General features: G+C 44.7%; 3 protein-coding genes across 3 annotated transcripts in view; 2 read left to right on the forward strand and 1 right to left on the reverse strand.

The window, feature by feature from the left end:
• The window catches only part of LOC109479344, a 100,520-nt gene extending 90,312 nt beyond the window's left edge, over positions 1-10,208 (forward strand). The window contains exons 18-30 of the mRNA XM_019781295.1: positions 1,107-1,202; positions 1,563-1,661; positions 2,900-2,998; positions 3,622-3,720; positions 4,060-4,158; positions 4,522-4,578; positions 5,006-5,149; positions 5,304-5,540; positions 5,861-5,960; positions 6,150-6,313; positions 6,414-6,605; positions 6,795-7,821; positions 8,130-10,208. Of these exons, the coding sequence (XP_019636854.1) occupies positions 1,107-1,202; positions 1,563-1,661; positions 2,900-2,998; positions 3,622-3,720; positions 4,060-4,158; positions 4,522-4,578; positions 5,006-5,149; positions 5,304-5,540; positions 5,861-5,960; positions 6,150-6,313; positions 6,414-6,605; positions 6,795-7,821; positions 8,130-9,790 (4,074 nt within the window). The 3' untranslated portion in view covers positions 9,791-10,208. The remainder of the gene's footprint in view (positions 1-1,106; positions 1,203-1,562; positions 1,662-2,899; positions 2,999-3,621; positions 3,721-4,059; positions 4,159-4,521; positions 4,579-5,005; positions 5,150-5,303; positions 5,541-5,860; positions 5,961-6,149; positions 6,314-6,413; positions 6,606-6,794; positions 7,822-8,129) is intronic.
• A 615-nt stretch (positions 10,209-10,823) lies between these two features.
• LOC109479387 (phosphatidylinositol glycan anchor biosynthesis class U protein-like) lies at positions 10,824-18,567 on the reverse strand. The gene is given in 13 exon segments (XM_019781345.1): positions 10,824-10,983; positions 11,402-11,544; positions 12,818-12,942; positions 13,570-13,713; positions 14,295-14,452; positions 15,095-15,192; positions 15,555-15,655; positions 15,849-15,952; positions 16,688-16,750; positions 17,420-17,491; positions 17,931-17,995; positions 18,199-18,297; positions 18,300-18,567. Coding segments are annotated over 13 exon segments (1,503 nt in total). The 5' UTR covers positions 18,517-18,567; the 3' UTR covers positions 10,824-10,869.
• Positions 18,568-18,776: 209 nt separating this feature from the next.
• LOC109479345 (WW domain-containing oxidoreductase-like) overlaps positions 18,777-24,502 on the forward strand; it is a 65,861-nt gene continuing 60,135 nt past the window's right edge. Inside the window, exons 1-8 of the mRNA XM_019781296.1 lie at positions 18,777-18,894; positions 19,501-19,565; positions 19,854-19,911; positions 20,718-20,887; positions 21,428-21,463; positions 21,641-21,715; positions 21,907-22,013; positions 23,511-23,599. Coding sequence (XP_019636855.1) covers positions 18,794-18,894; positions 19,501-19,565; positions 19,854-19,911; positions 20,718-20,887; positions 21,428-21,463; positions 21,641-21,715; positions 21,907-22,013; positions 23,511-23,599 — 701 coding nt within the window. The 5' untranslated portion in view covers positions 18,777-18,793. The remainder of the gene's footprint in view (positions 18,895-19,500; positions 19,566-19,853; positions 19,912-20,717; positions 20,888-21,427; positions 21,464-21,640; positions 21,716-21,906; positions 22,014-23,510; positions 23,600-24,502) is intronic.

A 24,502-nucleotide genomic window follows, 5' to 3' on the forward strand; every position in this document is an offset into this window, starting at 1 on the left:
CAATAATGAGAGATCGGAACTTTTTGGCAATCTTGCAGATTTACTTGGTCATCTTGTCAACCTTAATAATATGTCAGATAATGCTAAACTGCACTTTATTCTTAGAGGCTCCTCATTGTTACCCTCTATGTACAACTTTAAAACGATGCAACTCACCCAGGTTTACATTGGAGATACCAAGCGCTTCTAGCTCTGCTTGACTGTTTCTAACAGTCAATTAGATATAGAAGTCCAAATACTACGTAAGTGTTAATGGGCCTAAATTCTCCTCCTAGCTCTGATTGGCGGATGTTTTTTCGCCAATGAGATATAGGAGGTTACCATGTAATCTTATCTTTCAAATAGCTCTGTTAGCATTTAATTTAATATTTTAATGTCTTGGGGTGGTGGGACTACGGCGCACATGTCAACTTTGTATATTTAAATGTTAATTGTACCTTTTTTGTGTGTGGCGCTGTTAATATAAGTTGTTAACTTGAGTGCAGCGTCACACTGTCCTTGTTATGTCTGTATGTTTTGATGAATAATAAAAAAAAAAATGATGTTTCTGATTCAGACGTATCAGTGATGCCAAGAGCGAGAGCCGGTCAATCGGGCGGGCCGCTAGAGGTGCAATTTAGTCCTCTTCAGACTCAGAGGTTTTGAATCAAGAGACACGAAGAGATTTGAGCCGACTAGCCACTCTTCTGTTACACATGTGTGAGGTGGTAATAGCTATCTGTAGTGTCACTTTCACTTTACACTCGTTACCTTGATTTATCCTACTTTACTTGGATTTCATGAACATCAATCCGGTAAATATTCAACCCGCGTAGGTTTGTTCCCTCTTTTTTTCTTTACTTCACCTGTTACTTTTTAGTGTTGTGATATAAATGATTTAACTTCAGTGTAGCCTCCTATCCCGCGTTTAAATTGCTTATGTTCTCTGATCAAAATAAAAATCAATCGTTTGAACCTGTCACGGAATGGCGGGTTCGTAGCTGAGAACCTATTGAGGACCTGTTGGTCATCGACGGAACTTCACCTCATACTGCTTCTTACCCACGTAATAACTGCTGTTCGTGTTGAACCCATCCCTACTGACCCTAACCTTCCCACCTGTACAGGACCAGTACACACCCTTGCATCTGGCTGCTGACGGCCGCACCGGGACTTGTGAGCTTCTGATCCGTCATGGGGCAGACGTGATGGCCAGGGATGAGGTAATACACACTTGTTTCAACTGGACCCTACAGATTACATGGATTTGAAACAGAGATATAGGAAATGGTATAAACATACTGACTAGGCACAGTATGAATAAACAAATATAAGGTAGTACAAAACTAGCCTACAGTAAGTTTCAAGTTTTATCAATAATACATGTGGCATAATATCGATACAATAAGCAGCGTACCTAATTAGTTATTCAGTTTATTATTAGGTATGGTGGGTCCATAGCAGGACTTTTAAGAACCTATTGTTGATGTATCCAACTGCAACTTAAATGCTTCCTACCCATGTCATACCTGTGGTCCGTGTTGAACCCGTCCCTACTGACCCTGACCTTCCCCCCTGTACAGGCCCAGAACACACCTTTGCATCGGGCTGCTGCTGAGGGCCGCACCGGGACTTGTGAGCTTCTGATCCGTCATGGGGCAGACGTGACGGCCAGGGATGAGGTAATACACACTTGTCTCAGATGGACCCTACAGATTACATGGATTTGGAACAGGGATACAGACAATAATACAGACATTAGCTGATTAGGTACTCATTATATATAGGTACAACATAAATAGACAAAGATCAATGTGATGATACAGGAAACAGGCATGAATGTGGCATAACGATCAATATAATATACAGTATACCTGATCAGGTATGACGGATCCATTGCAGGGGTTTCAGGAACTTTTGTTGATATACACAACTTAACTTGCAGCCCATACTGATTCTTAACCACATGATAACTGTTGTCCGTGTTGAACCCATCCCTACTGACCCTGACCTTCCCCCCTGTACAGGCCCAGAACACACCTTTGCATCTGGCTGCTGTGAAGGGCGACTCCGGGACTTGTGCGCTTCTGATCCGTCATGGGGCAGACGTGACGGCCAGGGATGAGGTAATACACACTTGTTTCAAATGGACCCTGCAGATTACATAAATAGGTGATAACAGAAAACAAGCATGAATGTGGCATAAAATCAATATTACTTACAGCATACCAGATCAGGTATATATATGGCGGATCCATATATATAACAGGAGTTTCAGGAACTTTTGAATGAATGGTTTTCGATACAAACTACACATCGTACAAAACATACAGTAGCAGCCATTATCGGCTGAAATGATGTATGATTTACATTACATTGTTAAAAAGCTCCACTCAGTGAAACTTAGGTAACGTAGCATTAGGCAAACAACCACAAGGGACAACTGTTAAAATCAGCGCAAGATAACGGCATTAGTTCTAACTCCAGCGCTATAAATCATATTCTCTAAGAAAAACAAGTCAGTTTTATAAAGTCAGTCAGTAGTATAAATATAAATATACATGTGTTACTCGAGGACTGTCTTGGGCTGTTCGGCGTTTAACAGGTCCACTAAGAACGGCAATGTGCTCTTTCTATATCGTTCCGTCCTACATTTAAACTGTTTTATCTGGTTTTTGGATCTGAGGTTCCTGCCATGAAGGCTCACACGTTTTGGGGGAAGCCAGATAGAGAAGGTCGTTGAGTTTGATATGGAAGTAGCAAACTTCGTACATAGTTCCTGGCGTCTGTTGTACAGAGATACAAGTGACAACTGGTTTAAAGCCATACTGTTGATGTAACACATACTGCTTCTTACCCACGTGATAACTTGTTCATGTTGAGCCCATCCCTACTGACCCTGACCTTCCCTCCTGTACAGAAGCAGCAAACACCCTTGCATCTGGCTGCTGAGGGGGGCCACACCGGGACTTGTGAGCTTCTGATTCGTCATGGGGCAGACGTGACGGCCAGGGATACGGTAATACACACTTGTTTTAAATGAACTCCAGAAATTCATGAATGTGAACTTGATCATGATATGTCATTGACTACATGTCTACTACACTACACACTTCTGTGCCTATGATAAAAAACATACCTTCGCCAGGGCAATTAAAGAACTAGGATGTTTTTTCTTATTTCTTAAAAAAAACAGCCTTAAACATGCCCATTTCTGTACCAGTAATCAGTAAATACAAACTTCACAATCCAACCTTCAATGTAACAAGTTAGTTAAGTTACATAAATGTACTGTACAGTGCATTACATCATACTATACATGGTTTAGGTGCGACCTTACTCGCTGTGACATAGCCAGCGGCGTGCTTGCTAAGCTGGTGTCTTACGCCGAACGGCGGTTATATTGGCTGCTTAAATAAGACTCAGATTATACCAAAGTCTTAAAGTAAATGGCGAGTCTGGCGGGAACGTGAAGTCAGGAGCAGTTGTGTTGCTGAAATATCGAACCAACCCGAACATGCACAAACTTTATTCATAAATTAGCCTCTTTTAACCCATAAACCTCACCTGAAGTTGATGAGCGGAAATGTACGTGTACGTCACTTCCCGTCCCTACTGACCCTGACCTTCCTCCCTGTACAGGCCCAGAACACACCCTTGCATCAGGCTGCTGTGGAGGGCCACCCCGGGACTTGTGAGCTTCTGATTCGGCATGGGGCAGACGTGACGGCCAGGGATTCGGTAATACACACTTAGCTCAAATGGTCCCTACAGATTACATATACATGGATGTGGAGCAGATAGAAACAATAACAAACATTACCTGATTATGTACTCATTTGGTACAACATAAATAGACAAATACTAAGGCGACAGATAATACAGGAAAAGGGCATGAATGCGGCATAAGATCAATATAAAAGTATACCTGATCAGGTATGACGGATCCATTGCAGGGGTTTCAGGAACTTTTGTTGACATACACAACTTTACATGTAGCTCATACTGCTTCTTACCAATACGATACCTGCTGCCCGTGTTGAACCATCCCTACTGACCCTAACCTTCCCCCCTGTACAGGACCAGGAAACACCCTTGCATCTGGCTGCTGCCCGGGGCCACACCGGGACTTGTGAGCTTCTGATCCGTCATGGGGCAGACGTGACGGCCAGGGATGAGGTAATACACACTTGGCTCAAATGGACCCTATAGATTACATGCATGTTTATGACATTAAAAATAATGCATATACCATACGTACACACGTTTGTCCATGTGAATTTTTTAAAAAATGCTTGTGCATCAAAAGCTTTGTGCCCATGTTAGGAAACAGGCATGAACACGAAGCTGGTGTGTTACGCCGAAGGGCGGTTATACCGGCTATACAGATACATAAGCTGGACTGTGTTACGCCAAAGGGCGGTTATACCGGCTATACAGGTACAGAAGCCGGTGTGCTACACCGAAAGGCGGTTATACCGGACATTGGACATTGCTGGTTACACATGGAGAGTGACAGATTTCTGATGCCTCCCTGTACAGGACGGACGGACACCTTCTGATGTGGCGCACGGCAAGGAGACTCTGCGTGTCCTAAAGGTGAACAATATTCTCATGGATCTGTGTGTCTTTACTCCTCTAAGTTTCCGGTTAATCAGGATGTAACTGCTGTGCTAGCAAAGAAAACTGATAAATAGTTGGGACTGTGTTGCTATCCGTATTATTGCTCGAACCTGTTGATCAATATTTTGTTATCTCGTCTGTTTTGTTATCTGCTACGATATTAATTTACACTTGAAACGTTGTTGACAATATTTTATATACATTTTATGTAATGGCTTATTTCTATTTTAATCGCTTAATATGACATTTTATATATATACTAATAATGTGATGCCCCAATGTCAATTCAGCCTCTGGCTGCCATTTTTGGGACAATGTTGTTGTGTTTTAATGCAAATAAACCATTGATAATATCGCCAATTTTGAGGCTTACTCTGCGTTTGGTTTTCCTACCTGCCACAAGAATCGGGAAAAGGAAGTGATCAAAGAGAAGTTGTACAGCGAGTTGCTGCAGAAGTCTGGCGGAGTGAAGACCGACAGGTGTAAGGTGTCCTTGTTCGGGATGGGGAAAGCGGGAAAGTCCACACTTGCAGAAAGTCTTCAAAGGGTAAGTAGGAACCCTTTCGCTTGTTCCATAAATCCTACCAAACTCGTTTCAAGAGAAAAATACATCAAATAGATACGATTTCTCAGGCTGATAGGACAGAATTTTTTATATTGATGTTAAAATCTAATAATTTAAATCTAATGCTGTCCAACAGGGCTGGGTGTCTGCACATCTCCAAGGTTGGACTTACACGTCGTCAGCCGAGGAGCTTCACGACCCCACCCCAGGGGTGGATGTTGGGACGTTCCATATTCCAGGGGTGGGGGAGGTCAGCCTGTGGGATTTTGCTGGGCAGTCGGAGTACGCGGTAACCCACAGCATGTTCATGGATGCAGAGAACACCATCTCCATTGTGCTGTACAACATCATGGACGACACCAAAGAACAAGACGTAAACAGCACTTGAGCATTAAACTGATTTTTTTTAAATCTGCAAAAAATAAGGAATTGTGAATTGTACGATATAATAAGCAATTGATGTTGACCTGCAAGGCCTATTTTTTAATGGAATATTTTTAATGTTCTCATATCATTTGTCCAAAACAGGTCAAAAATAAATAAATAAAATAAAAAGTAAAAAAAGCAGGTCAGGCAACCATGTAAATTTGTCGAATATTTGGCTCCAGGTCCATGTTATCGAAATGTTCTCATCATTTGTCCAGAAAAGTTCTATACAAGCATGTACATCAGTTGTTGAATGTTCGGCTCCAGGTCCACCGGTGGCTGAGTTTCATCAAATCCTGCAACCCAAACCGGCAGCGTGACGTCATCTTAGTGGCCAGCCATGCCGACAAAGTGTCACCCACAAGTGGTGAGTAGGGTATCCAAGACTACATATCCAACTTCATGTTATAAGCAAAGCAATGTGTATACTTTACCAATGCATTATGCAGTGCTACGTATGCAGTGTGATAAATGCACAAACCTGTAAAATATTTAGCATAATGGCATTTGTAGACTAAAAGACTCATTTACGTTTCGCTTTGCTCATAACGTTCAGGACAGCGCCAAGCTGCTCATCTCCTGCAGTTGATGAAAGCGGAGTTCAAAGATCTCCTCCGTATCTCAGACGAAGTCTTCGTGATGAACTGTAAGAAGACGCGAACACCTGAGATGGACCGACTCAAGGAGCTGCTGGCTAAGATGAAGAAGGCCATGTTAGAGGTAAGTGTGTTATGATAGTTTAGCAGCTGATACGAGACAAAGCATTGCCAACATTTGCAATAAATGACCAGTCATGTATTTGCATTTACAACTTGCACAGCACCAACGCCAGATGCCCAGACTGTGTTCAAAAATCACCCAACGGCTGCCCAGCTGGTGCCAGACGAAGTGCAGCCCGAAGTGCCCTGTACTGAGGTGGCCAGACTACGTGGACGCAGTCAAAGAGATCGACCCACATGTGGATGAGGACTTCCTGCGGAAGTCTACACGATTTCTGAACCATCTGGGGGAGGTAGGAAAAACGTCTGAATATAAAAAAAAAATTAAAAAGCAGATCCTGTAGTTTTTGTGCACATCATAAAATACAAGTCTTCAATTAAATCGTTACACTATGAATCTGTGTTTTAATTTGATTTGACCTACTAGCCTGCAACTAACGGAATTTACTTGATGAATAAATGAATAATCTTTTGTTTTAAAGGTCATCTTCACCTGTTCGACTGCTTCTGATCCCATCATTGTCCTGAAGCCCAACTGGCTCTGCACAGACATCTTCGGTCCAATGATGGCTCCAGTCAACTTCCCCATCCTCCGCCCAGAGAGAACAAGCGAAGACTACGTCACCAGGGAGGAGATCCAGCGCGTCTTCCAAGACGTTGCTGACGTGGATCTCCTCGTCACCCTGCTGCAAGAGTTCCAGCTCTGCCACTCCTATGACGGACAGACCTTCATCTTCCCAGGGCTGATGAAACAAACCATACATGCCGAGGTTTGGAAACCAACATCTGAGCCAACAAAGGCGGTCTACTTTGGGAAGCAAGTCCAGTGTGCCGACTCCACTGACATGTTCTCCTCCGGGTTCTTCCCCCGAGTGCAGTCCCGCCTGATGAGGGAGCAGGAGAATCGCCCGCTGCTGTGGAGAGATGGCGCCAAGTGTGTGGACAGGAATGTGGAAGGTCTGATCAAACTCTCTCCGGACGGCCGTGCAGTCAACATCTGTGTCCGGAGTGCGCAGGGTGACAAGGTGCAGTGCGGCAAGATGCTGCAGCAGCTGGAGAACATCATCGCTGATGTGCTGGATGAGTGCAGCCCAGGAACAGGCACAGAAGAGAAGGTGCTCAGCGCTCGCGCACTGAAGGAACACAGGGAGGAATTCTACTCCTACGGCAAGGAGGAGATCAGCAAGGCAGCAGCAGAGGGCGGTACAATCGTCCATCCCTCCCTCGGGTTCACGGAACAGGTCAGTGACCTGCAGTGCAGAAAGGACGAGGATAAGTCATTGCGTTACCCCAAGGATAGGTCCAGAGGAGACCCTGAACAACGGAGAAACAGCAAAGAAAGAGCAGCTATCGACAATGGTGAACAACTGCCAGAAGGCTTTACAGATGTAGAGCCGACAAGAGAGAGCGGAAGCGAAGAGGAAGACAGTCGTCTAATGCCACAGACACCTCAGCCAAAAATCAAGACTCCACAAGAAAGCAGTACCGATGTTCCTATGATTCGTCAAGGTAATCACATGAATGCATGGCTAATGATCGGCTATCGGGGAATAGTTATAATAACTATTCCCCGATAGCCGAACAGTCACATTAGGTAATGTTGTAAGCATATAACCATTGTTCTTATATGTTATTTAGAAGGGTTTGAAACCAGCAAAGTAAGAGTATGGCCACTGAAAACGTAGAACGTATCATGTAAGTTTCAAATTTCTACAGGTGTAGATGGTCAAACCTATGTGTTTCCATGTACGTATCGTAATTTTCTTGCAGAATAACTTTTCATGATCAATACAGTCTTTATTATCGCCTGTCTGCAGGTCCCAGAGAACCCGTAATCTTGTTGATCAGCGACGAGTATGGAACTTCCAAGGGGGGAGTTTCTACCGTCAACTGCGAGGCTGGCCAAACCCTGGAGGGCAAGGCAGTCGTGTACGCCACAGTCCTACAGCTTAATGTACCCAAAGAAGACCAGAAGGCAGCAGACAGAGACGGCGTCATCCTGATACAGCCAGACCCATCAGGCCTGACGACTGCGCCAACTCTAGACTGGCTGACCCACTACCACTTGCACCACTTCCCAAACCTCCCTCAGGACGTCACCTGCATCATCGGCCACGCCGACATCACAGATACGGCGGCACGAGACATCAAGGATAAACGCTATCCAGAGGCAGACCTCATGATGTTCACCCACGTCATACCCGAAGATACAGAGTACTACAAGGGAGGGCGGGTGGCCATGAAAGCACGGGAGAAAGAGAAGGATATGCTTGATAAAGTCGACAAGGCAAAGGCAGCTTTCTCTGTGGGTAGACGGATCTTTGACCACTTTGACAACAAGTACAGGGGAGGGAAGGAACCTCAGAGTCACCACATCTTCCTCCCGAAGCCATCTGAGCTGTTCCTGTCAGCCAAAGTGAGACCCGGGGGACGACAGAAGGTCGTCCTGTCCATCGGCAGGGTGAGGAAGGTGGAGAAGCTGAAAGGTCATGACCTCGTGGGAGAGTCCATGAGGGATGTGGTGAAAATAATCAAGAACTCCCGGTGGTGTGTCCGCGGCATCAACGAGGACGACTTTGAGACAAGCCAGAAGATCCTGGAAGACGCCCTGAACAGTCCCGACCTGAACCCAACCCTGTTACCGTACGGGACCCAGGAGGACATCAGGGACGACATGATGACGGCCCACCTGGTCCTGATGCCATCCCGCTCCGAGCCATTTGGGCTGGTCGGCCTGGAGGCCATCGCCGCAGGCATCCCCGTCCTCATCTCCAACCAAACCGGCCTGGCAGACATGATCACCGACCTGATTGATGAGGGGAAACTCAGCGCAGAGCACAGGAACGTCATCGTGGAGACCAGCGTGAACGACCGCCATGTTGCCGCTGATGTCGAGAGGTGGGCAAAGAGAATCGTGGACGTCCTCCAGCACAGCGACTCTGAGTTCGAGAAAGCCGCCAGGTTCAAGCGGGAGCTCGTGGCGTCCAGATACTGGGAGGAATCCCACAATGCCTTCCTGCAGGCCTGCGGCATCCAGTCGGTCCTGGGGGAGGCTGACCCCCGTGCAGCAGACACGCCCCAGGATGGCGCACGCGCACTGCTGGACACCGTGGGGAGGAAGGAAGGTGACGCACTTCCGGTGTTCCAGTCGGTCCTGAGGGAGGCTGACTCCCGTAGAGCGGACATGCTGATGGCCACACAGCGTCCCGATGGGCCACAGGACAGGGCGGACCAGCTGACCAGGCACCGTCCTGAGCTGGTGCAGGCCCTGAGGCACGTGGAGCCGCTCCTGGACCTCCTGCAGGCCATGGAGGTCCTCAGTACGGAGGAGTGTGACGTCATCAGGGCCCTCACCACGCCCCAGGACCGCGCATGCGCACTGCTGGACGCCGTGGGCACTAAGGGCGGAGACGCGCGTCAGGTGTTCAAGGTCGTCCTGGAGGAGGTGAACCCGGAGGCGGCGGGAATGTTGCCATGAAGTTCAACTTGTTTTAGAGCCCCTGTATTTGTGAAATCAGAAAGCTCATAGGAAGCAAATCAAATCTTTATGTGGTTTAAGAGAGCAAAAGGCAGACATTCAAAACAGCATCCATCAACTAAAACTAGTTCATATCGTAGGACGGTTGCGTATTTTTTAAAAGTTTTCTCGGCTTAATTTAATAAGTTTCAGATGGCAGATTAGTCTCCACTTCAGCCAGCCCTGAATTGGAGTTGCGTTCTTTGATAATTTACAGTATCACATGAATAGCGCTAGCAGTAACATTATATGTGTGCTAAGATTGAGGTACTGGCTACAGCATAAAGAACAAGACACCAGTAGAATAGATTGAGAAATGGTTTTCTTGACTTCAATATCCTGTACAAAGAATATCTCAGTAAAGTTTCCACGCAATCTTGACTTTAATCCACGAGTGGGTACATTTGTAAATGACATTCCACAGACATAGCATATGGTGGATCAGTTCAGCTCAGTTGGATATAGCAGATATCTTCAATAAATATCACATGCAAAGGGAAAATGTTACGGTCACAAAAAGAACTCCTCTAATGTTGCGCATTTATCAAAATGAAAATCTCCACATCTTATTAGAAATGTATCCCTGGCAGAGGACTAAAACAAACAGATCTGATCTGTTGAGATACAAAATCTTGGGACACAGTTTTACACACAATATACAAATTTTGAACAATATGTAACATAATAAGATCATGCAAAGACACTGATAATGGAATGGTGGAATCAGCAAGGAACAAACATCATTATCAAAACATGGACTCTTGTTGTCACTGATGTATTAGACTACCATGTCCTAAGTCACACTGGAAGGCAAAGTAATGCACCGATTCTTTAAGGTTTGCTTGAATGTCTCTTCAATGGAATGGTGGAATCAGAAAAGAACAAACATCATTATCAAAATATAGTCTTTTATTGCCTCTGAAAGCACCCAATAGTTTTGTTAGAAACATAGTTCTACAAAGACTAGACTATCCTGTTGGGCTACAAGTGATACAGTTTTGTACAGCACGACAAGAACATGAGAAGGCCACAGACTGCCATCACTTGAGGTTGACGAGGATGGGCATGCCCTGCCCCTCCTTGGGCGCCGGCCCCTGGCGCAGGTGGAACTCACGTCTTAAGAAGGCGTACAGAAGGTCTGTCAGCAGGAAGATCTGCAGGGAGACAAGGTGGGACAAGACGTCTAGGACAACTGCATCTTCAAGGAACAACTGATGCTACTTGTGTGAGTCTAAATCACATTCATACTAACACTGAAGCTGACTAGCATTCACACTGACACTGCTGTCCCTGGTGCTGAACTGCTGTCCCTGGTGCTGAATAGCATTCACACTGACACTGCTGTCCCTGGTGCTGAACTGCTGTCCCTGGTGCTGAATAACATTCACACTGACACTGCTGTCCCTGGTGCTGAATGACATTCACACTGACACTGCTGTCCCTGGTGCTGAATAACATTCACACTGACACTGCTGTCCCTGGTACTGAATGACATTCACACTGACACTGTACATTTGCTAATAATAAACATTACTTCAACCAAGCTACATTTTAAAGATTATGACTCCCTACCTGTGCTGTTGCGTAGGCCAGCGTGACAGCGTAGAAGAAGTTTGCGTTTGCGCTGCCGTAGTAGATCCAGAGGTGCCAGAGGACAGGAGCCAGCACGATGCTGTACAGCCACATGCACACCACCAGGAACAGGTTACGCATGTCTGAAACACACACATGTATTACTGTACACACATTACTGCACAGTACACACACATGTATTACCGTACACACATTACTGTAGGGTACACACACACTACTGATGCTGTACAGCCACATGCACACTACCAGGAACAGGTTACGCATGTCTGAAACACACACATGTATTACTGTACACACATTACTGCACAGTACACACACATGTATTACTGCACAGTACACACCCTACTGATGCTGTACAGCCACATGCACACTACCAGGAACAGGTTACGCATGTCTGAAACACACAGCAGTTATTACTGTACACACATGTATTACTGTACCGTACACACACACATGTATTATTGTACACACATTACTGCACAGTACACACACACACACTACTGATGCTGTACAGCCACATGCACACCACCAGGAACAGGTTACGCATGTCTGAAACACACACAAACACACACATGTATTACTGTACCGTACACACACATGTATTACTGTACACACATGTATTACTATACACACATTACTGCACAGTACACACACACACTACTGATGCTGTACAGCCACTTGCACACCACCAGGAACAGGTTACGCATGTCTGAAACACACAGCAGTTATTACTGTACACACATGTATTACTGCATAGTACACACACATGTATTACTGTATGTATTACTGTACACACATTACTGCACAGTACACACACATGTATTACTGTACAGCACTGCACAGTACACACACGTGTATTGCTGTACTGTACAGTACTGTACAGTACACACACGTGTATTGCTGTACAGTACACACACACTACTGATGCTGTACAGCCACATGCACTCTACCAGGAACAGGTTACGCATGTCTGAAACACACAGCAGTTCTAGATAATGATTGTACATTCAAGTACAATGGGAAAACATGGTGGAAAACTTCACATGTATCAAGCTTCCTCTTTCACTGACTTTGGGGGGGAAGCACATTAATTGTCCACATTTCTACAGGTACCTAATGTGATATACATAAGGACTACTCACATTGTCTGTAACATATAGTATATCAAAATTCCATTGTTCATTGTACAGGTACATGTATATACATGTGCACTGGAACACAAGTAAGGACCACTCACATTTGAGGCAGTGTCTGAGACATACAGTACAGTACAGCAGGTACACAGTGGGACATAAGTAAGGAGTACTCACACTTGAGGCAGTGTCTGAGACATACAGTACAGTACAGTATAACAGGACTACATAGTGGGATATAAGTTTACTAAGGACTACTCACACTTGAGGCAGTGTCCCCACACCGGCAGCAGTGACAGGAACAGGGCCGCGTCTCCAAACGTCGGGTAGGACTTAAACACTGCAGTCAGACCCACTAGCAGGTGTAGGTGGAACATGGGGTGGTCTCTATAGAAAAAACATTCACACTTACATTGTAGCATCTCATACTGTACACTTAAACACATTTAAACACTGCAGTCAAACCCACTAGCAGGTGCAGGTGGAACATCGGGTGGTCTCTACAGAAAAAACATTCACACTTACATTGTAGCATCTCATACTGTTAGTACACTTAAACACACTTTAAACACTGCAGTCAGACCCACTAGCAGGTGCAGGTGGAACATGGAGTGGTCCCTGTGGAAAAAACATTTACACGTATATTGTAGCATCTCATACACTCAAACACATTCACACTTAAACATCCCACTGCAGTCAGCTAAACCAGTAGTAGGTGGAACATGGGATGGTCCCTACACAAACATGTTCTTACATTTATTATCTCATATACTTACCACATTCACAGTCGTCGTCTACTACTACTGCTACTAATACTACTACTGCTACTACTACTACTAATAATAATTACTAATGCTGCTACTGCTACTACTACTATTACTACTGCTGCTACTGCTACAACTATTACTACTACTACTGCTGCTGCTTCTACTACTACTACTACAAGTACTACCAGTGCTACTACTACAACTACTACTACTACTACTAGTAGTCACTACTACTACCACTACTGACCTGAGCTTGATGGCGAGAGGAATGACGTAGAAGACTGCGTTGAGCTGGAACACGCAGAGGAAGAAGATGCGGAAATGTTCGAACATCTCCGTGAAGAAATACCAGAACAGCCCCATGTTGGGGGTCAGGTCAGGGGCCAGCAGCCTGGAGGGGGGGGGGGCAGAAAAACAGCCTTAAACACCTGAATATTAGTGTGGTGGACAGGTAAAACTTCCTTTAATACCTGCATATCAACATTCACACCTGGTAGACAGGTAAAACATCCTGAAACACCTGCACACCAATTTTATGCTCACCTGTAAGGTATTTTTACATTACGACTATATTGATGGCAGCCTGCCATTTGCCTCTATCCCATAGGGGTTCAGGCTGTGTAAGGTTGAGGTGGTGAAAATCCTCCTTTATTCATCTACAATGTCATGTACTTACACAACATACACTTCAAAATATCTCAACTTTCTTGTGTCCTAACTGTGGCTTGGATTGCCATGCCAAGATGGGGCTGGTAACCCACACAAGAGTCTGAGGTGGTAGAAATCCTCCATTATTCAACTACAATCTCATGTACTTACACAATAGGTACTAACATTGCACGTGGCAGGGATTGCCATACCAAGATTGGGCTGGAAAGCCACACTAGAGTCTGCACACAGCCACAACACCAGGTCTAGAGTACTGCCATCATCTCTCGAGATGGAAGGATACAACTAGGTACTACTACTTACACGAACCCCCGTGTTGAGTACAGCCATGCTGCGGACCCAAACGGCAGGCAGGACACGGCACACAGCAGCCCGAGCCAGGCGAAATGAGCGCCGACCGTCCGCAGCAGGGACAGGCGAGACGCAGGGTCACGGAAGGAAAACCCACTGCCGTGTTCACGCTGGAACACAGGATTTTACTGTTAATATAACATCCGTGTCTATAATATCACCAGGGTCCATAATATCACCACCTTGAGAAACAACTTGTGCTTTAAGATATTTTTACTGCGACATACCCTAGGTATGTACATTTCATGTGTGAAGGAGTGCATACCCAAAGTATGTTGCAGTAAAAATATCTTTAAGCACACTTTGTCAAGGTGGTGATATTATGGACCCTGGTGATATTATGGACACGGATGTTAGTTGTAATGTTAGTATAGTTGGGACTTGGGAGGAATACTCAGCTTGGAAATGCTACTTAGAATCCTGTAAAAAATCATGTTGATGACACTGTGTGGGAAGAGAGTAACAAAACATTTTAACAACAAACTTGATGTATGTGTATGCAATGGGCATTCAGCCTCAAGATAACAGTACACTGTACTGTGCAAAACACTGTACATATGGGTAAAAAACTTAGTTGTCTCAAGTGTGGTACATTTTCATTGAGAGGAAAATGACATGAAAACCAGTGTAGTATAGTGACAGTGTAGTATATAATCAGTTTAGTGTTGTCTAGACACCGATGTTACTGCGAAACAGTGTGACTACACGTATGTAATTCTGTGCCTTTGTCCCACTGCAAAGGGTTTACTTACCTGAGCGATGTACATGGCTACGGGGATGATGAAGATTTCAGGGTAAACACACTGGTACGAGGCCAGGGCTGTAGCCAGGGTCGCCACCAGTCGCCTTCCTGCAGGAAACAAGACATTTGCTATATTGCTGTGAGCTTTAGATAATATCTATTGCAGTCCTTTGCAAATTTCATGGTCCTAAGCAATGGCGAAGTTCTGCACACCTGTGCAAACACCCTAAGAAGTCTGAAGTTCCAGGCTACCATTACGTACCCGTGGTGTTAACAGCCTAGCAAAGCTGCAGTTCCAGGCCACAGTTACATACCTGTGTGGTTAACAGCCTAGCAAGGCTGCAGTTCCAGGCTACAGTTAGGTACCGGTGGTTTTAATAACCTAACAAGGCTGCAGCTCCAGGCTACTGTTACATACCTGTGGTGTAAACACCCTAAGAAGGCTGCAGCTCCAGGCTACTGTTACGTACCTCTGATGGCCGCCAGCAGAGCCCCGGCGATGACCAGGTTGTGCACAGCTGTGGTGGAGAAGGCTGCACAGGAGGCTATCGTCAGGGGGTTACACAAGTACCTGTACAGGAGAGAGAGGGAGGATCATTAGGGGGTTACACAGGTACCTGGAGAGGGGACATTGCTGTTCAAATTCATATCATTTACAAATTCATATTTTATTGTTTATTCAAATATTAACTCTGATCTGACTTGGTAGTTATGATATTATGATATTAAGTGGAAACCATGTACAGAAGAAAAGACAGACGTACGTGCCGAGTACGAGCCTGGGGACGCTGCTGAGCTGTTTGCCTGTCAGCAGCAGCGACACGGAGTCTGTGGAGTAGGACTTCACATGGCGGCCCTGCTTCTCCAGCTGGGGAGGGGGCGGGACAAGGTCACACTTCAATACACTTCCAGCAGACCTAAGACATGTACCTACACTATCTCAGTTTAAAGCAGGCTTGAAACATATGTCATATGAAACCTGACCTCTGACCTCCATTCCTTGATTTTCGTGCTTTTGACCTTGAACGGATAGGACTTTGAGTATAGGACTATGACTCTGTTTGACGAATCAGACTTTTATGTTTACTGTATGTTGTCTCACTGTATGTTACAGTGTCTTGTGTAATTTTGTTGGGCCCCCTTGGAAAACAGCTGATACAAGCTGAATTGGGGCTACTCAGCCGTCTTGAGATGAAATAAATAAATAAGGTCAAACCACACTTGACAGTGAAGTTTAACCTTTAGAACTGTGGTCTGACTCTAGTCTACACTTTACTTTCATATTTCCCTTTATTTATTTTACCAGTAATTACAACTCTGGCCATTGCGGCCTGCTTTTCAGGTAAACCTGGATATACATAAAAAAGTACACAAGTACAAGGCAAGGTCAAGGTCAAATCAAACTATACAGGCAAATCTAACATTTAGAACTGTTGTTTGACTCTACACTTCACTCACACTTGTTGATGTTTAAGTTCTCTGATGATGAAAAACTACACTTGATACTAAGCTGTAGTAAAAAAAAATACTTGATGTTGATGATAAAATTACACGTGATAAATAACTGATATTAAAAGGAAGTTTTCCAGCCTCCTGAACTCACCAGATGCCTGCAGACATCCAGGCCCACCTCATGCAGTATCATGGCTGTCAGCCAGTCAACCAGCTGGAACAAACAACAACAAATAAACATAAACAACTGCAGTAAACAATATACATGGCCGTCAGCCAGTCAACCAGCTGGAACAAACAAACAACAACAAATAAACATAAACAACTGCAGTAAACATGGCCGTCAGCCAGTCAACCAGCTGGAACAAACAACAACAAATAAACATAAACAACTGCAGTAAACATCCTGTCAGCCAGTCAACCAGCTGGAACAAATAACAACAAATAAACATAAACAACTGCAGTAAACATGGCGTCAGCCAGTCAACCAGCTGGAACAAATAACAACAAATAAACATAAACAACTGCAGTAAACATGGCCGTCACAAAGTCAACCAGCTGGAACAAACAACAACAAATAAACAGAAACAACACCCAGCTTATACAGGTATTTTGTGTGTTCATGGGGCATTCTAACATCATTACACATTGTCGTATTATTTTTTTATTCAGACAATACTAGTGTCTTTTAAGTGTAATACTCAGAAGAACAGAAAACTGAGTATGTGTGGAAAAAACTGGTTTTCAGATCATCTATGGTGCCGCATAATCAGACTGAGGGATACACTTTTATATATGGTGACCAGCCTCTCCAACCCTGTCCTGCCACTTGCTACATGATGTTTTCCTTTGAACAGTGAAGGTTTAAGCATAATGGTCTGACCAGGAAGAAGATGGGGATGAGTCCGCTCCAGATCTTGTTGAGGCAGTAGAACAGCATCAGGACCAGCGGCGTCTGGAACAGGAAACACAGAAACGTGGTCGGTGCAGATCGACTGGGGTAGGGTTGTTTTGGGTTCCCCCCAAAGTACATTGAAACACGCCAGTAAACAAAATGTTATGTTTCCCCAAGTGAAATGAAATAACATAAAGGAACAAGTTCTAAGAATAGGCTGTAATCCCGTGATCCATACTTAACTCCATCATAAGGTGAGATTCTATGATCCAGATTTTAAGGTGAGATCTCATGATCCAGACTTACCTTGTGAAACTTTGTGAGATCCTGTGATCTAGAGCATAAGGTGAGATCCCGTGATCCAGACCTACCTCGTGAAACATGTCCCCTTCGTAAGGTGAGATCCCATGATCCAGATTGTAAGGTGAGATCCCGTGATCCAGACCTACCTCGTGAAACATGTCCCCATCGTAAGGCGAGATCCCGTGATCCAGCTTACCTCGTGAAACATGTCCCCTTCATAAGGGGAGATCCCGTGATCCAGCAGGCTCAAACCTTCAGTCACTGCAGGACAGAACAAAGAAAACATGATCACTGCTACAGATACTGAATCAATACAGATATTTTTTTCTTGGGATTCCACAGTTTCCAACTGGCCGGAAACCCTGCCCTACCCTACAGTTACAGAAACAGCACAGATCCATGAAACAAGGGGACTGATGATCAGAAGGGATGAATACTGTCGTTATTGTTGTAAAACTGGTGTCACCGAGTCCATGATGTGACGGGCGAGGCTAGCTCCAGCCTGTCCTGCAGCCAGCCCGACATGTGTGAGGACATCAGCACGGCCCTGGCGCCCAGACCCAGCCCGAACACCCCCCTCCCCACTCACTCCGCCCCCCTCCCCACTCACTCCGGGTCCATGATGTGACGGGCGAGGCCAGCTCCAGCCTGTCCTGCAGCCAGCCCGACATGTGTGAGCTCATCAGCACGGCCCTGGCGCCCAGACCCAGCCCGAACAGGTACTTGATCGCCCTGGGGATCATCGGGCGGGACTGGCGGTCTGATCTACCGTCTGCAGACATCTTCGCTGGGCTGGGAACAACAAAACAACACAGGGAACCGGAAGTTGTTATGGACCTCACCATTCTCTGAGAGGGAGAGACGTAACTTTCAAGTTGTGCTCAAAAACGTAACAAAAATACTTTGAAAACTTTATATCTTACAAAAATTCGATATAAATATTAAAAGTGTAATTTCTCTATACTTATTACTCCCTATTTGTTAAGAACTATTCGTTTTGCCTGCGTAGTCAAATTTTCCCCCTGTATCTGTAGTAGCACGGTCCGGTTCGAATCACAAATGGCGGCCGTGGAGGGGATTTTTGACACGGATTCTGAGGACGAATTGCCGCCCGGCTGGGAGGAGAGAGTGACGACGGACGGCAGGGTCTACTACGCAAAGTAAAACCTTGTTTGTTGTTAACATAGCCTGGGTGTTTGTGTTTCTGGTAGCGTTTTGTTCTACTCTGTCAGACTGAGTTCTAGACTCTCCTCAGTGTAGCACGTTTCAGAGGCTCAGCTTAGCTCTGGACTGGTCTGGGCCCTGGGTTCAGTACTGGCTGGGAGGAGAGGGTGACCACAGACGACAGGGTGTACTACGCTAAGTAAAACCTTGTTTGTTTGTTGTTAACATAGCCTGGAAGTTTGTGTTTCTGGTAGCGTTTGGTTCTACTCTGAGTTCTAGACTCCTCAGTGTAGCACGTTTCAGAATCAGAGGCTCAGCTTAGCTCTGGGCCCTCAGTTCTGTACTGACTGGACGTAGGGTAGGGTGACTACAGACGGCAGGGTCCACTACGCAATGTCAAATGCTGTTACCTTCGCCTAGAAGTTTATACTTCTGGTATTACTCTATTAGACTGTCCCCAGTCTAACACGTTTACAGAAGCTCAGCTTAGCTCTGGGCCCTCAGTTATATAATATTATAAGCATAAGTATAACCAAGTCTCCCCTATAACCTCCTTGGTATAATAAAACTATAACCAGACTGTTCCCCTCCCCACTGCCCAGCCACACCGAGAAGACCACCCAGTGGGTTCATCCCTCCAGCGGCAAGCGGAAAAGAGTGCTGGGAGGTGAGTAAAGCAGGGCTCGAAATTCACTTTTAGGAATATGGTGCTCGTGGTGCACCCATAAAAAAAAATGGGTGCACAGGAAATTTTATTGCGTGCACCATATGAAATAATCTTATATAATAAAGACTTTATTATTTTTCTGACACTTAGATGTCAAGAATATATTATATTCATACTATATACTATATAGTCAAGATTAATTCTGCACCTAATTTCCTCACATGTTCTCCTGTTGAGTGGTCCTGTATTTCATTAACAAAGTTAATAACCCATTCCTGTGTTCCCCAGAGCTGCCGTATGGCTGGGAACAGTGTACAGATGAGGAGGGCAGGATGTACTATGTGGAGTAGGTTTGCTTTCTTGTGTTCAACATACATACATACATTGTATGCATGCCTTTGTAACATACAAGACACCACTATAACCCAGGTCTACTCTATTAGATACATTCAATTCAATTTATTTATTTAACCAGTAATTACAGCTCAGGCCATTTTAAATGGTAAGCAGTTGTTGGGTTTGATGACTACTTGAAATAAAACCAATGCAAAACTTGAAACCCAAGCTCTTCAGCTTGAGTCTTTGGTTGTAAAGTACACACTAACTTTGAATAGTAAATCCTGAAACTATGGCAGCAGGGAGAAGGTTTATAGTACAGTTATCATGACTATACATGTAGCTGGTTTAACCCTCTGCCTGCTACAGCAGCCATTTGGCCCCAAATCTGTACCAGTTGCAGGGTTAGGCAGCAGGGAGAAGGTTAAAGGCAGTACAGTTATCATGACTGTACAGTTGCTAGATTAACCCTCTGCCTGCTACAGTAGCCGTTTGGCACCAAATCTGTACCAGTTGCAGGGTTGGGCAGCAGGGAGAAGGTTAAGGATAGTGCAGTTATTATTATAATGACTGTTGCTGGTTTAACCCTCTGCCTGCTACAGCAGCCATTTGGCCCCAAATCTGTACAAGTTGCAGGGTTAGGCAGCAGGGAGAAGGTTAAAGGCAGTACAGTTATCATGACTGTACAGTTGCTAGATTAACCCTCTGCCTGCTACAGTAGCCGTTTTCCACCAAATCTGTACCAGTTGCAGGTTTAGGCAGTAGGGAGAAGGTTAAGGATAGTGCAGTTATCATCATGTCCGAATCCCCCCACAGTCACGTGACCAGGATCACGACCTATACGGACCCGCGTCTGGCCTTCGCCGTGTCCGAGGACAAGGAGTGGCGGCAGCGGTTCGACGGACACAGCACGGCGCTCCAGGTGCTGCAGGGTCGCGACCTCACCGGCAGGGTCGCCGTGGTAACCGGCGCTAACTCTGGGATAGGTGAGGACGGCGCCATGTTGGAGTTATTCATTTCAACAGTTACTGTTTCTCCATGTTCAGTCTTATGTTTCATTCGTTCAGTTAACCTTCATCCTGCTAATGTAGCTGATTCACACAAAATTTGTATTAATCATGGGGTTAGGCAGCAGGGAGAAGGTTAATTTTACATCATAACAGGCGCAAACTTTGGGATAGGTGAGGAGGGTGCCATGTTGGAGTCATTCATCCGATGTTCAGTTAACCTTTAGCCTGCTAAGGTAGCTGATTCACACCAAATTTGTATTGGATATGGGGTTAGGCAGCAGGTTGATTTTACATGCTGTTTCCTGAATTATGGTGTGTTGAGTTCTGCATGATTGAGCTGAAGGTTAAGGTGCGGAAAAAAGGAAAAATCCTTTGTGCAGAATTCATCAGATTCTGTAGGTATATGAGTGAGTTTTGTGTGTTTACAGGGTTTGAGACAATGTGCTCCATGGAGCTGCAGTGATGTGTGTGTGCATGTTTACAGTATTGTTTGTTTGTTTGTTTGTTTATCTGCAGGGTTTGAGACGGCGCGCTCGCTGGCTCTCCATGGAGGTGCAGTGATGTGTGTTTACAGTATTGTTTGTTTGTTTGTTTGTTTATCTGCAGGGTTTGAGACGGCGCGCTCGCTGGCGCTCCATGGAGCACATGTTATCCTAGCCTGCTCCATGGTTCTGCAGTGATGTGTGTTTACAGTATTGTTTGTTTGTTTGTTTATTTGTTTATCTGCAGGGTTTGAGACGGCGCGCTCGCTGGCGCTCCATGGAGCACATGTTATCCTAGCCTGCTCCATGGAGGTGCAGTGGTGTGTGTTTACAGTATTGTTTGTTTGTTTGTTTGTTTGTTTGTTTATCCCCAGGGTTTGAGACGGCGCGCTCGCTGGATCTCCATGGAGCACATGTTATTCTAGCCTGCTCCATGGAGCTGCAGTGGTGTGTGTTTACAGTATTGTTTGTTTGTTTGTTTGTTTGTTTGTTTGTTTGTTTGTTTATCTGCAGGGTTTGAGACGGCGCGCTCGCTGGCGCTCCATGGAGCACATGTTATCCTAGCCTGCAGGGACCTGCACAAGGCAAACCTGGCTGCCAAGGCCATCAGGGCGGAACGGGTCAGTATCATGGGCAGTAAGGGTGGGTCAGTCTCACAGTTCAGCCACTAAGGATGGGTCAGTATCACTGCAGTTCAGCCACTAAGGGTGGGGTTAGGATCATTTCTGTGTCGTATGTTGAGTTTGTGAGGCTGATGGGTGGGTCCTGTCCTTGGTGCTGATTTAGGGTTATCAGTAACAGGTGGCCACATCTCACGAAGGTATCAGTACTATACAACTAGCAAGGATGGTAATGGGTAACATGTAGTTAAGAGAGACCACAGTAAATAGACCAAGAAAAAAGCTGGATATTGTGGCACCTGTCCTTGGTGCTGAAATTTGGACATATCTATGTTTTAATGATCTGTTCTGCAAGAGGTCATGAAATGAAATTTGAGCATCCCTGTCCTTGGTGCTGAACTCTGGGTTTTAGAAAGCTCCCAATAGATTTTAGATCTCTAACTGATGTTTAGTATTAAACTCCATGCCTGTTCTCAGGCCTCTGTGCTGATGTTAAGTTTCTGTTGTAAAACCCTGTCCCTGTCCTTGGTGCTGAATTCTGGGTTTCACAAAGCTCCCATCACATTTTCCATCTCAGTAAGACATGTTTAGTATTAACCCCCATGCCTGTCCCCAGGCCTCAGTGCTGATGCTAAGTTTGTGTGGTAAAACCCTGTCCCTGTCCTTGGTGCTGAACTGTAGGTTTCACAAAGATCCAGCAGATTTTCTATCTCTGTAAGACATGTTTAGTACTAACCCCCATGCCTGTCCCCAGTCGTCTGTGCTAATGTTAAGTTTGTGTTGTGAAACCCTGTCCCTGTCCTTGGTGATGAACTGTAGGTTTTACAAAGCTCACATCACATTTTGGATCTGTAACAGATATTTAATACTGAAAACATCTCTGTCCTCAGGCCTCTGTGCTGATGTTTAGTACAGTACTCAGTAGTTAGAAATATAAAACCCTGTCCTTGGTGCTAAACTCTGGGTTTCGCAAATATCCCATCAGGTTTTGAATATCTAAGTTACAGAATTTTGGTATTTAAGCCCATTTTTACCCCCAGGCCTCTGTCCACATGTTGTAGGACTCAAAGGAAGAATAGGAATATATTAGTATTCACTTATGGAAATCTAATAAACAAAACAGTGAAGAAATCACATATTCAGAGTTTGTATTGTAAAACCCTCTCCTTGGTGCTGATTTGTGGGTTTCACAAAACTCACATCAGATTTTGAATATCTAAACTAATGCCATTTCTCTGTTCCTCAGGCATGTATTCAGTACTAACTAAGTCCTCGTATTAAAAAAAAGAACAGATTTCAACTCTCTAACAGAAATTTAGTATACTAACACCCATGCCTGTCCCCAGTCCTCTGTTCTGATGTTTAGTACTAAGAAATTTGTGTGGTAAACCCCTGTCCCTGTCCTGTCCTTGGTGCTGAGTTGTAGGTTTCACAAAGCTACCATCAGATTTTGAATATCGAACAGATATTTAATGCTGAAAACCTCTCTGTCTCCAGGCCTCAGTCCAAGTAGATGTGCTGCAGCTGGACCTGGCCTCCCTCAGGAGCGTGAAGCAGTTTGCAGATAACTTCAGGCTCAGGGAACTGTGAGTTCTGCCCTTGTCATGCACGCCCTCTGGCTGAATTAGCAGGAACTGCATTTCCTCATGACCACAGTCATTATGTTAACTTACATGTGTTGTTCAACTGCATGTGTTGTTTACAATATTATTGTAATATTCATCTATTCTAACTTGCATCTCTGTTTTTTTTGTTATTTATCTTAACCTTTTAAATTTCAAGGCTTTGTTTAATCCAAATTGGGTTTTTCTTCTTTAGTAGCATCAAAATATTCTAACTTGAGATAATATAGATATTGTAAGCATCCTGGCAGTGGAATCTGCTACTCAGTTTGTTGACAAATAAATCTGTGCATTCATCACTGTTGAAGTATTGACACTGCTGCTAACTGGTAGTTTTACCACTTAGCACCAACGCCCCCTATCACATGTTGTCAAAAGTGCACCACACCTGCTCATCCCTGTGTGTATGTGATTGATAAAACCAGATTTGTTCTTGTGTCTGTATAATAGAAACATTCATGGCTCTTGTACAAAAAAAGTCCATCCCTTCCTGTTCTTGCTAATATTCTGCTAGAAACTACAGTAGTTCTAACCCTTGTGTGGAAGTCTGACCATTTCTGTTAATGCCAAGATTCTGATAGAAACTTTTGTAATTCTATTTATATCTATTTCATCATTAAACAGCTGGGTAGCCCATTCAGCTAGTAGAAGCTGCTTTCCAATGGAGCCCAGCATACATTTACACAGGACAGAACACGGTTACATTTAGTCAAGCAACAAAAGGTGGACAAGTCAAATAAAATCTGATGCAAAAGCATGTCCACAAACCAAAGTTGTCATAATGTTCCAATGTCAAAACAATGAAGTTCGTAAATTCTGTCCCTTATATGGAAGTCCATCCTACTGATTTTCTACCCCCCCCCCCAA

The sequence above is a fragment of the Branchiostoma belcheri genome, unplaced genomic scaffold, assembly GCF_001625305.1.
Source record: "Branchiostoma belcheri isolate BF01 breed outbred unplaced genomic scaffold, Haploidv18h27 scaffold48, whole genome shotgun sequence".
Taxonomy (NCBI): Eukaryota; Metazoa; Chordata; class Leptocardii; order Amphioxiformes; family Branchiostomatidae; genus Branchiostoma; species Branchiostoma belcheri.